The following is an 11742-nucleotide window of genomic DNA, read 5'->3' as shown; positions in this document are numbered from 1 at the left end:
GCAAAAGATACATTTGCACAATCCATTATATAGATCAGGTGTGCCTATTTTTTTTCCCCCATGATGACCAAAACTTAAGTTTAACGGCAACATAACACGGAACAAAATCATATAGTATTGTTACGATGCACAAGATCCAATAAGAGACTGACTCTCTGCACACTGAATCACTCTGCCTGCCATATTCAGATTATGAAAATGAGAAGGAATCCTAAATATTTAAATCTATTAACCTCACAAAAAAATACAGTATACAGAATGTAGAATTTATTTATTTATCTATTTTTTCACTAGAAACTCTGTAGATCAAACCAAAAGTTATACATTCCAACTGCTTTGGCGAGTGCTGATGTAGATATCCACAGAATGAAACTGATAAGGATTTGTTTTTAATCTGGGGAATGGATATAGAAACTTTACTACATCATATTGATGTGTACATTAGTGAGTCTGTTTTTGTTAAACGTTGTGGAAGACTTCAGAGTCTCATTACAAAAATATTTAATGTGAAAACAGTTCCAACTTTCAAAGATAGGATGTAATGGTTGTGACTGCATCCTGTATCACGATTATCATAGAAAACAAGAAATAACATTTGCCCATACAAATATCAGACATTTTCGATAAAGTTGACGTTTTCTTTTCTTTTTATTGTGGACCGAATCTCACATGTCTGTATGTCCTACTTATCATTTATCTTTTATTTTATTTTCCTGACATCGCATGTGTATACGTGTTTCATGCTTCCTGGTACTGACCATTTTTAAAAAGAAAGAAAAAATGTTAAAATTAAATGCCAAAAAGGCTTTTCACCAGTGAGGGATTTTTTTTCCATCAATTGCTTAAAACTGTGCATTGAGCCAACATGTATGAGGATAAAAGCTTCTAAGCACAAATTCTTCAAAGAAGGATCTTTTTTCATAAAAGACAAGTAAGTTATTTATTACAAAAATAGCATTCACAGAGCAATAAAGAAAACATTAAACCATTACACAATTAAATTTTAGGGAATTTTGTTAAGTTTGTCACTTGTGATGGAGTGAAAACCTTGTCGAGTCTTCCCATCGGAAATCCATGTAGTAAGCATGACTTGAGGCAGGATCTTTGGAGAGGTAAAAAAAAAAAAAAGCCACTACAAAAAAAGCAGCAATGAGAGTCTGGATGAGTGCTGAACACTGATCTGCTGGGTGCCTCAGACAGGAAACTGTTTCCTCACAACGTCTGCCAGTTGGGGATCAGTCTCTGACAACATGGACTGCAGGTGCTGAAACTGCACGAGAGGAAGAAAGGGCGGAAGGGTGGAAACATAGTGTTTATTTTCCACAGGAGCTGGTGGACTACAGCAGCAGTCCATCACACATCCTCACCTGACACAAGCTCTAAAATAACTCCTGCAGACTTTAATAAAACGATGGCATCACTGTTTGCACACGTGAGGATTATGCTTTTCATTAAAAAATGTGTTGACAAGAAAAAATATTGTTATCATAATATGTTATTAGATTTAAAATGTTCCGACTTTTACCAAAAAAATTGTCTTTCAAAGTAAAAAGAAGACAGGATGATTATCTTCATGGATAGGCCCCCCTCAAATATTAGAGGTTGGATATCTTTCACTCTAGTAACTCCACATACATACACATTGGATTGTACTTTTTTGAGGAGGCACTTACTGAAGTCTTAAAGTTCGGCATTAAACTGCTTGCAGCTGTGAGAGAAGTCTTCTCTGTAAGGTAGCCTTTTGCCACCAAATCTGCCACAGTGTCCTACAAAGAGTAAAAAAACAAAAAAAACAAAAAAAACAAAAAAAACAAAAACAGAATGATTAGACACTTCTTTTGCAATCTGGTCCATTAGGAAAACAGGGTTAGGAGGACGCAAAATGAAGAAAGGCTCCTTTGGTTTTACCTTGGGAATCTGAATGCAGATGTCAGCTAGAAACTCAGCTGTGATCTCTGCTAGAGCCTGGAGCTGTTCGTCGCTTGTGTCTTCTTTGCTTGCACTGTCATGTTTGCCCTCCCTGTGGTACTGAAGCACCCGCAGAATGGTCCCAATAAGAGGTAGACCTAGAAGAAAAAGATTGTTCCCGATCCTATTCATATGGGTCAGCTTAAAAAAATCCTAATATATCATGAATTACTTTTTCTAATACCAGAGGTTATAGGGCTGATGCTAAATCAACATTCAGTATACCACATGCATTAAAAAGGCTGATTTCAGAGCTGGTGTCATACAATGACCACAGCTGAATCTGTGGTAAAATGTGCAAACCAGAAAACCACAGGGTTGATACAAAACTCACTTGTGTCCCTTTTGCTGCACCACTGGTCCTGGCATCTATAAAGAGCGTGCAGCACAGAAAATGCCTGAACCAAAATGCTCTTCTGCTCTTGCAGGACAACTGGAAGATCATTTGGCTGGCACAGGTCCTCACACACAACGTCACAGATGAAGTCCCATACTGCTTTTCCGGGTCCATCGGGGGCAGCTGGAGGAAACAATCACACATTGCCACATGTATCTTGTGTCACCTACTACGGTAAACACTTTTATCTCCTGTAATGATGTTACAAAGGCTGAACTTAATATATTGCAGCACTTACCAAAACTCTGAATCCCCTCATCTATGGTGGTGAGAAGTTGGAGGGCGTGAAGGTATACCTCTAAGCCATTCGGACTCTCTGATCTGTGAAAGCAATTTAACACTCATGAATACTGATTGTCCACTAAATTATCAGCACTGTGTATTTAGGTTGAAATTGGTTTCATTTTACCAGCAGACTATCATATTTAATCTGAGGAAACTGATTTGTAATTTTTTTATTTCAAAGTCCAGATGCTTCCTATTCCTATTAAAAATACAAAAATAATTGAAGAGCTTCAAACGCTAAAGCATTCTCCAGAATTTCAGTATCTGATTCCCACCTAAGCTGCTTGGCAGCCTCGAGAAGACATGAGACCACATCCAGATGGCTTTCACCATCACCCCCCTCCTCTTCACTTGGCTGAGCTGTGATCCAACTCTTCATCAGCTCTTCGTCAAGGTCGAACAGTTTGTCGACCAGCTCTCCAACCTTCTCAATCAGGTCGGCTGTAAAAAAAAAACAAAAACAAAAAAAAAAAACACAGGGTAATGTCATAAGAACCATTTCAGAAAGCAAGGGTTTACAAACATTTAAATGTGGCTATCTTTGAGGTCTGACAAACATGTCAGATTCAAGTATTTTAAATCCTGCATTGTTTGCTTGCAAGCAGTTTCTTTTCTGTTTTTGTTGGCGCATTTCAGCAAATCTTGGCATGCTACTGCCACCTGTTAATTAGTGTAATAGTGTAAATCTATTTGGGAGGTTGTGTATCGTGCCACCCAAGTGTGCTCAGGCACACGATACACAACACACTGAACCGATCATAGTTAACACTACTGGAGGTCAGAAACTCCACAGGGAACCTTTAAGATAAACAGCTTACAGGGACTTAAAGGTAATATCATCTTGGCAAGTCAAAGAGATATTTATTTTTAAACATGATTGACACTTCATCATCTTATTATGGGAGAGGCATGAGTAACAACAACTGTACTGTTGGTAGAGCTGCACATGATGAAACAGAGGTTGGAGCGCACAGACGTCTGCTGTTTTATTCGCTGAAGCCACAAGGAACAGACATCTTTTTGAGAGACACAAGTCAGCAGCAATCTGCAAAATCATCAGAAAAGGTTAGCAATTCTTGTCTCACTCTCTCTGTCTCTTATGTCTACAGAAAATACAAATGTCACCTGCTTGTTTCCAGGATGGTCGGAGGATCTGCGTCTCCAAGAAGAAGCAACAGCACAGCTCTGTGGACGCACAAGGAGTTGCATTGTTTACACTGAATCACAGTAATGTAACAAAAACTATTACAGGGTATTTGCTCATGATGACTTCTACCCACCCCAAGTCGTCGTTTTGGCTGAGAGTAAGACAAGTGTCGGGAAAACAAGCGATGTTTCCCAGGATTCCCACACAAATTTCCTACACAGGCAAAAGAAAACTCTATGAAATTCTAAAAGCCTAAAAAATTGGCATCAAAACTTCTATACATTATACAGGATAACATTTTGACACAGAGAGCTGAAACTGCAGAGGATTTCACTCACTGTGAGACGTGGACAACAAGATTTGGCTATCACCCCTAGAAGGATATCTGTAGCTTTGAATTCCTGCAGAAAACCAGCCACGTCCTGCACACAGTTGAGAATAATCAGTCATTAGTAAATATGCCAGGCTCTACATTTGAACTGCAACACACAGTTGCAAGTTTTAAATTCATTCTCCTTATGGAGGATGCAGTTTGCGGTGCAGCTGAACTCTACACATGATAACAGGTATTTCCATTATTTTGTTCACCCCATTTAGAGGATAGGCTAAATTCCATGAACACATTGTAAAAGAGCTCAACAGCACCATAATCTAAAACAATCATAAAGTTTAAACACTTTTCTAAAACAGTTTTAACATAACCTAAACATGAAAGGGACAGCTGACTGATTTTTAGACTGCATTAGTTTTAGCTAGGTGCACCTAATAAACTGTAATGCCATACGTATGGCAGACACAAACACGGTAGCAGCATAAATCCTAATTAATGGTTACATATCTGGATTTCCAAGAATATAGAGCTACAGTTTAATTTCTATATACCTGATGTATAATTTGTAAAAGCTTTACCACTAAACTGCAAATACAAAATTATCTACAGAATTAATAACAAAATGACTGTTTTGATCCATTTAATTTTTCTTTTAATTGTGTTGTAGTTACCTTTACAAATATACCAATTCTGTGGAAGCGAGCATTCATTAAATGTTTCAATAAGTAAATAAGAAAGTCTTTAAGACGGATATAGAACTTTACCTTATCCATCGCCATATCCCAGACTCTACACAGATCTTCCTCATCATCATCAGGGAGCTGCATCTGACCCTCAAAATCCACTTCTGAATGCTCTGTGACCATCTGCAAGACCATTTTATGAAAATTTAAGACATGTTTTGTGCTGAGAGCGAGAGCACAGTGGAACAATGTGTTGAGCAGTTAAGCTGCTCCCATCAACAGAAACTGGAATTATTTTTATTCTAGCTGACTTGATTGGTGGTGGACCATTACATGGCAGGCCATCATTATATAGGTCAAGAAAATAAATGAAACTCATACTGTGTCACCAACTGATCTCACGCTCCATCAACGTTTCCAAACAAGTCACTCGGTTATTGTCGACCGAGTCAGTGAAATACTACTTGAAATCTCACGCTTTCATTTTCAAGTGCATGGTGAAATGGTCATGCCACAGATTTGGTGACATTATCTATAACAGGCAGCCTACATGGATGAGACGAGTCAGGGTGCTGAAAAGCCAGTGTTTGCTGTAAACGGTGTCTCCAATGGCATCCAGGTCTCCGTCCTCCTCTCCGTCGGCTGTGTCTGGAGGTGGTGATGGGTTACGGTCCATGACAGGAGAGTGTATTGCAGTTGGAGATGAGGATCCCTCAGCCTCCACTTCATCAGCACCATCACATCTACCGTCTAAGGGGGAAGTAACAGAGTACAGGGTGTAAAGAAAACAGTGCCACAGATTAGAGTAGGGTGATATGACTATACTATGAAGAGACAGATTTATCAACAAGTACATATTTGTAATTTCGTTTTTACATAGATAGATAGATAGATAGATAGATAGATAGATAGATAGATAGATAGATAGATAGATAGATAGATCACTGCTTTGATTCCTGGGGGTAAATTAGGTCGTCATATCAAGTAAGTACAAATATAAACAAAATATAATCGCTATTGTAGCCTACAACCTCAGGAGGTGTAACACCATCAATGAACAGGACTTTCTTAATGGAAATAATGTTGGATGTAACGCACTACAAGTTTAGTGCAAACTTTGCTTCGCTTAACTGAGTCGATTCAACGTTTAAGTTAACAGTTGGGGCTAGCAGATGCAACTTCGCCATCAAGACGGATTACCTTCTAGCTAGCACACTCATAAACAGTACTTCTAGCATGTTAACTCACCCATAGTGACCGCTCTCTACACAAACTAACTCTAGCTGGTAAATATGAAACACATTATCATCGTGTGTAGTCAGTCTTTACAGCAACCGGTCTCCAGGCGACATTTCAAGATGCCTCCATTTACTACAGGGAAGCTGAATGCGCATGCGCACTCTTCTTCGTCTTGTCGGCCAAGTCAGGTTAACAAGAATGGCGCCACCTGCAGGGCGCAGCGCGAACAACAGGCTGTGAAGGGTACTGCGCGTCAGGGCTTCATCATTACAGTAGAGGTAAGATCGGGCCTAAAAAATCCAGCCCGACCCGACCCAGGCCCGCAGGCATTAAAGCCCGACCCAGCCCGAGCCCGACCAATTAACTTGATTTGCAGGCCCGAGCCCGAAGCAAACCCGAAATTTCAATTTATCCCATAGTATTTTACGTTCACGAAATGTCCGCAAAGCCGTGCGTAAAGCGTGCTCTTGCTCTGCGCCTCCTGTTAAGTAGTAGTTATATAGCAATTACCTTACAGCGCCGCCTTCTCTGTTTTATCCAAATTATTTATTTACAACAAGTATTCCTTAGTTTAGTATCCACACATCTTTTTAGTATACATTTTTATAAACATATATTTATTTAAAAAAAAGTCAGCGAGAGAGAAGCCCGAGCCCGACCCGACCCGACCCGAACGTAATGATTGACATTTTAGGCCCGACCCGACCCGAATTTCGGGCCGGGTCGGGCTCGGGCTCGGGCTAAAGATCTTACCTCTACATTACAGTAAGTTTTAGTGATTTACCCAAGAGGTGCCTATCGATTTATCGAGAAAAGTGTCAATGTCAGGTAGCTGCAAAGTAACAGTATTATGTATATATTGATATATACAATATTGATGTTTATAACGGATTTGATATACAGTAAAAGGGTAGTGGATGGAAATTCGTCACCTAACCTCAATGAAAAAAAAAACTCAGGGGTCATTATGTTCAAACCTGGACCTGTCAGCTTTTATTCATTAAGAAAATATTGCCTTGTAATACTAATGCTGCTGAGTGTTTTAAAATGCCCGTTTTCAATGTGTAAGCAGCCTGAATAATTCAATTCAAGTTAATCTCATTGGGGTGGCGGGAGACATGCTAAGAGGTGACACTGGTGTAAGGGAGCCATTAAAATGAACAGTTCCCATTTTCAACATCGTCTGTTGAAGACATGTAGTGGCAACACCGACCAACAATTTATTTGGTGGATAGAGGCCAGCTAGAGCAGGTTTGTGACTTGTTTTATGAAATGTTCATGAAACAACAGGACTCGACAAAAAGGTCCTCAAATATTTGCTTCCTGTAATGCTAGCTATGTTAGCCAGCCTCCAGTGGCAGTTAGCTATTCTGGGCAGCCATCTTGCTAGCAAATTTTAGTTCAACCTGTTGGCTACTATTGGTACCTCGGTTTCTAAATAAGTTAGACCCAAGCTTACAGAAATATTTGGCCAATTCGAAACATTTTCAGTTTTATACAGTTATCTTCAGTGTTGTACAGAATTATTCACACTGGTATAAATTAAGTTCAATATTAGACATTCTTTGGTTTTCACAGCTGTAATCTTAAATAGCACCATGTCAAAGCCACAAGTTTTTCACTTTTTATTCAAATTTAACAAAAGCAAAGTAAATATTACTTGTTAGACAACAAGTCATTTCACCAATTAGACAGTATTAAAATTTAATAGCATAATATCATTTCTTGCAAATGTAAGATGTAATATGGCAATGTAATATCATGTACTGAAATGATTGAATCATTAGTCTAGACAAACTGTATCTACAAAAATTATGATAATTAACTTATTAGCCAGGAATTTTACCTAAAACTGTCATAAATGCACTGCTAGCAGCTTCTAGAAATGAATATTAACTGGTTTCCTTAACTTGTTAGTCTTCTGTGACAGTGAACTGAATCTCTTTGGACTGGAACAGCTGGATGCTCAAAATAAGACATTTGAAGACACCACCATCTGCTCTGGGAACTGTACTTTTGGGGAAGGAATTCAAACCAGAATTTTGATATTTATAACATGAATTGAGTAATAATACAAACTCTATAAAATTACAGATCACTGTTTGAGACTAGGAGCTTGGCTGGGTCTGCCAAAGATAAACACCGTAAAACAGCATGAAATTAAGCTTTCCTTTAAGATCAATTTGTTTATTCAGTTTATACAGTCATGAAAACTTTTGTTCATTTACTTTGTTTATGCATTTAAAAAAAAGAGGATGAGGATCTTTCTCTTCTGATTAAAATATCTTCCCCAAAACAACATAGTGCAGCTTTAAAGTAGACTCAGTCAATTAATTGATGAAAATAATAGTCAGTTCCAGTCCCAGCAATTACTTAAGCTTTAGCAACAGGTGTGTATGACTGCTCAACAAATAGGGCTTGGGGTTAGTTATTTCAACAAAGCTTTCATGCAAAGCACACCAGCTTAATGACTTTGTTTGTTTTCTTTTTGTTTCTCTTTGTTGTAACAATGTGTAACACGTGTAGTGTTGTCTTTGCATAAGGTCCTGCAAACAGAAAAGCTAGTTCTGTGTGAGTTGTGACACAGTTGTTTTATTTCACCATCCTGACTAAAAGCATACAAAGCATTTATTTTGTAGGCCCATCTACTTTTTTATTACTTCTTACTTACCTTTTAATAACAATTGTCTTTCTCCTCCTCCTCCTCTTATTCCTACTGCTACCGGTAATAATGATAATGATAATAACAGTAATGATAGAAAAAGCTTATTGGACTGTAATGGAGAATCATGTCAGAAGTACTGCAACATCTTGACCACTTTCTGTTTCCTTCCTGTTCTGAAACACCACTATGGGTGTCATTTCAGTCTGTGTTATGGGAAATGAAGACAAGAATGTTAAACAGTAAGATGCCAACATAGATTACAAATATTTAATTGTCCCACCTCTAATCAAAACTATCATCCGGTAATTTGGTGAGTGTATCATCCTCCCTGTATCAACACAGTGTGTGGCATCAGGCAGAAATAACAATACACGTTCCCCATCATGCAGCTGTCCTGCTGTGGGATCAGCCCTGTTTACACTTGGAGGGGCTTCCAGCCAGCAGCAATTTTCAAACATGAAAAATAACTTCATGTTTGTTTTATAACTTTATGTTTGTACTGGAAGGTGCTTGATTAGATGTTAAAGGTCAACCTGTGAGCTTTAGTAATTAATAACCTCCTAAACTTTTAAAATATTTTACAGAAGTGAGTACTCCATTGAAGCATCTGTCACCATCTGTTGTCATCACTTTGAGAGTTGAATAGTTCACAGCTTGGTATGATGCCAAGTCTCATATGTACTGACGTGACACTGCAGGTAGAGGATGACTGCAATCAAGGATGTAATACAGTCAGTTAAAGTCCACATCCTGGGCCACTCAAGGTACAGCTGCAATTAAGATAATGCAGTCTACTCTCTTACCACAAATATTAACTTTAAGTTGTATGATTGTACATGAGTATTTTAAAAATAGGTTTCTTTATTGGTCGAGTGTCCTGATTGTATCACAATCACACTTTTTGTAAAAAAATAAATAAAAAAGATGGTGTTTTGATTACATATACAGTATATCAGACCACATAGACACTTCTTTGAAGAGCATTTATTAATGCAGGCATTGAAAGATTTACCTTTCATTTTAAAATCTGCCTTTGTTCCTGTCTTTTGCTGGCATGTTTCTGTATTTCTATGGAAATAGTGTATTAACTGTCAGCTTACATGTGTGTTTCATCACCCAGCTGCTCATTTATGTACATGTACATCCTTACACATGAAATAAGAACAAAACATAAAACACTGTCATGGTCATGTTGTCTTGTCTTACTGTGTTTTTAGGGTTTTTGTGTTTTTTCATGATTCCCCTCTGTGTTCTTGTTCACGTCCCCGGCCTGCGTTTCCTCCTACACCTGCCCTGCATCAGCCTCATTAGTCCTGCGCTGTTCCCAGGGTTCATCCGAGCCACGTTCATTTTCTTTCTAACCCCTTCTTTACCTCATTCCCCTCAACTGTGCTTCAATGCCAATCTTTCCACCTGTACCTCATCCCCTTGTCAATTTATTTTGTGTTTAAGTCAAGCTTAAATACAAAGATCATTTTTTGTTGAGTCTTCTGTTCTGTTTACCTACCACTGTCTGCTGCATCTTGATCCACTTTATGTGACCAAAATATTACTCCACAGCACTGCTATCAGTCAAAACTTCACAGGTTACCTTTAGTGTATTTCAGTTTTTGCTTTACTGAGTAATCTACGAAAAGGTGAAGTAATAACTGTAATATTTTGGAGAAATGTGGCTTAATGATGACATTGTTAATATTACATGTTTTTTGTGGCTTATATTTGTTGAACACATCAGCCTTTTTTCCGGACACATTAAAGACCCTAAAGGGACATATTGGCATCACACCAGCTTAAATGTTTCTGGAGTATCATCCTGACATCAAGTAGTGTGGATGGTTGAACGGAAAAAAAATTAAAATGTAGTCACAGGTGACCTGAAGACATGTTTAAACTGATACCATCTTCCAAATTAACTCATGTGGTAGTATTTAGGATTTCATTCAAAATTGCAAATCATAGTCCTGGTGGATCAAAAAAAGTATTGAACTGATTGCTTTAGATGCCCCAAGGAAACTGAAACATGAACTGTTAAATGCATTTTTATCAGCTCACGATATGTAGCATAATGATATTGTCAAAGCCTATGATGAATATGATTTGGAATAGAAAGTAATAGCCCTGAAAAGAATAAGATCCTTCATGGAAACACTGAATCCTGGTAACATCTAACATTGTTTGATAGTTTAATGATGCAGCTGCCTATCAAACATAAGCAGATGGCAAATTGTGTGACGCAGGCTTTGTTTGAATCTTTGTTTTAGCATGTTTAGTCACGGTGATGTTCTTGTGGTGTGACTCCTCCGTTAAGGCCATACTTGATGTGGTGATATCTCCACTTTCCTTTCATTTTTGCTGTGCCTCAATGGATTTATTTCTGCTCATCAAAATGTTTATATTATGATAAATGTATCTAATTTTGTATGTATTGATAGTTTACATAATTATAAGTGCTATGGCATATGCTTCAAAGTTTGCTGAAAATAAAATATAATCTTGTGTTTTTGACACAGAGGCTGTTCATACATCTGATCTACAGCTGCTTATCCAAGCTGACATGGTGTTTGATAGTAATGAAATATTTTTTTTATCATTTCCTGCCCAATCATAGTTCTCAAATAAAGATATCACAGCTAAGACATTCTTATCACTAAATTAGATTGTTGAATTCTACAGAAATCTGTCATAGCAAGGCTTCTTCGAGACTCCATTCAGATGTTTCTCCTTTTTAAAGAAAACTTTCAGAACTGAGGAGTACATTGTCATCAACCTTTTATAGCTGCCCATTCTTTGAGGAATAAATATTCCTAATCAAAGTGCAAACATATTTGTTCATATTCGTAAGAGATAAGGAAGATGTAGGGATAATTGTACTTGTGAAGGGCGTCAGACATCCATTCAGCACATGTTTGCTATGGCCTGGCAATAAATCCTCACCTCTCTCTTTGTAAGAGGGTGGGAGCAAAGAAATGTACCACCTTAATATAAAGGCCTGTCAGGTTCAGCCTGACTATTACCTAGTTTGGCACA

General features: G+C 38.0%; 1 protein-coding gene across 3 annotated transcripts; it reads right to left on the bottom strand.

The window, feature by feature from the left end:
* Positions 1-624: 624 nt before the first annotated feature.
* Positions 625-6218, bottom strand: saal1 (serum amyloid A-like 1). Of its 3 annotated transcripts, XM_037106606.1 has the most exons (14): positions 6060-6218; positions 5362-5561; positions 4893-4994; positions 4136-4219; positions 3931-4010; positions 3776-3835; positions 3580-3695; positions 2926-3091; positions 2604-2686; positions 2303-2488; positions 1909-2066; positions 1674-1766; positions 1217-1270; positions 625-1102 (listed from the first exon to the last, which is right to left on the bottom strand). In XM_037106606.1, exons 1-14 carry the CDS (start codon positions 6061-6063, stop codon positions 1004-1006), a joined length of 1485 nt encoding a protein of 494 aa, XP_036962501.1. In that variant the 5' UTR covers positions 6064-6218; the 3' UTR covers positions 625-1003. The 3 variants fall into 3 exon arrangements, with proteins under 3 accessions (XP_036962501.1, XP_036962503.1, XP_036962502.1); XM_037106608.1 differs by having other exon boundaries at positions 625-1270; XM_037106607.1 differs by lacking the exon at positions 1217-1270.
* Between the last annotated feature and the right edge of the window lie 5524 nt (positions 6219-11742).

Source organism: Acanthopagrus latus, chromosome 8 (genome assembly GCF_904848185.1).
Source record: "Acanthopagrus latus isolate v.2019 chromosome 8, fAcaLat1.1, whole genome shotgun sequence".
Lineage (NCBI taxonomy): Eukaryota > Metazoa > Chordata > Actinopteri > Spariformes > Sparidae > Acanthopagrus > Acanthopagrus latus.
This window is presented reverse-complemented; position numbering and strand designations above follow the sequence as displayed.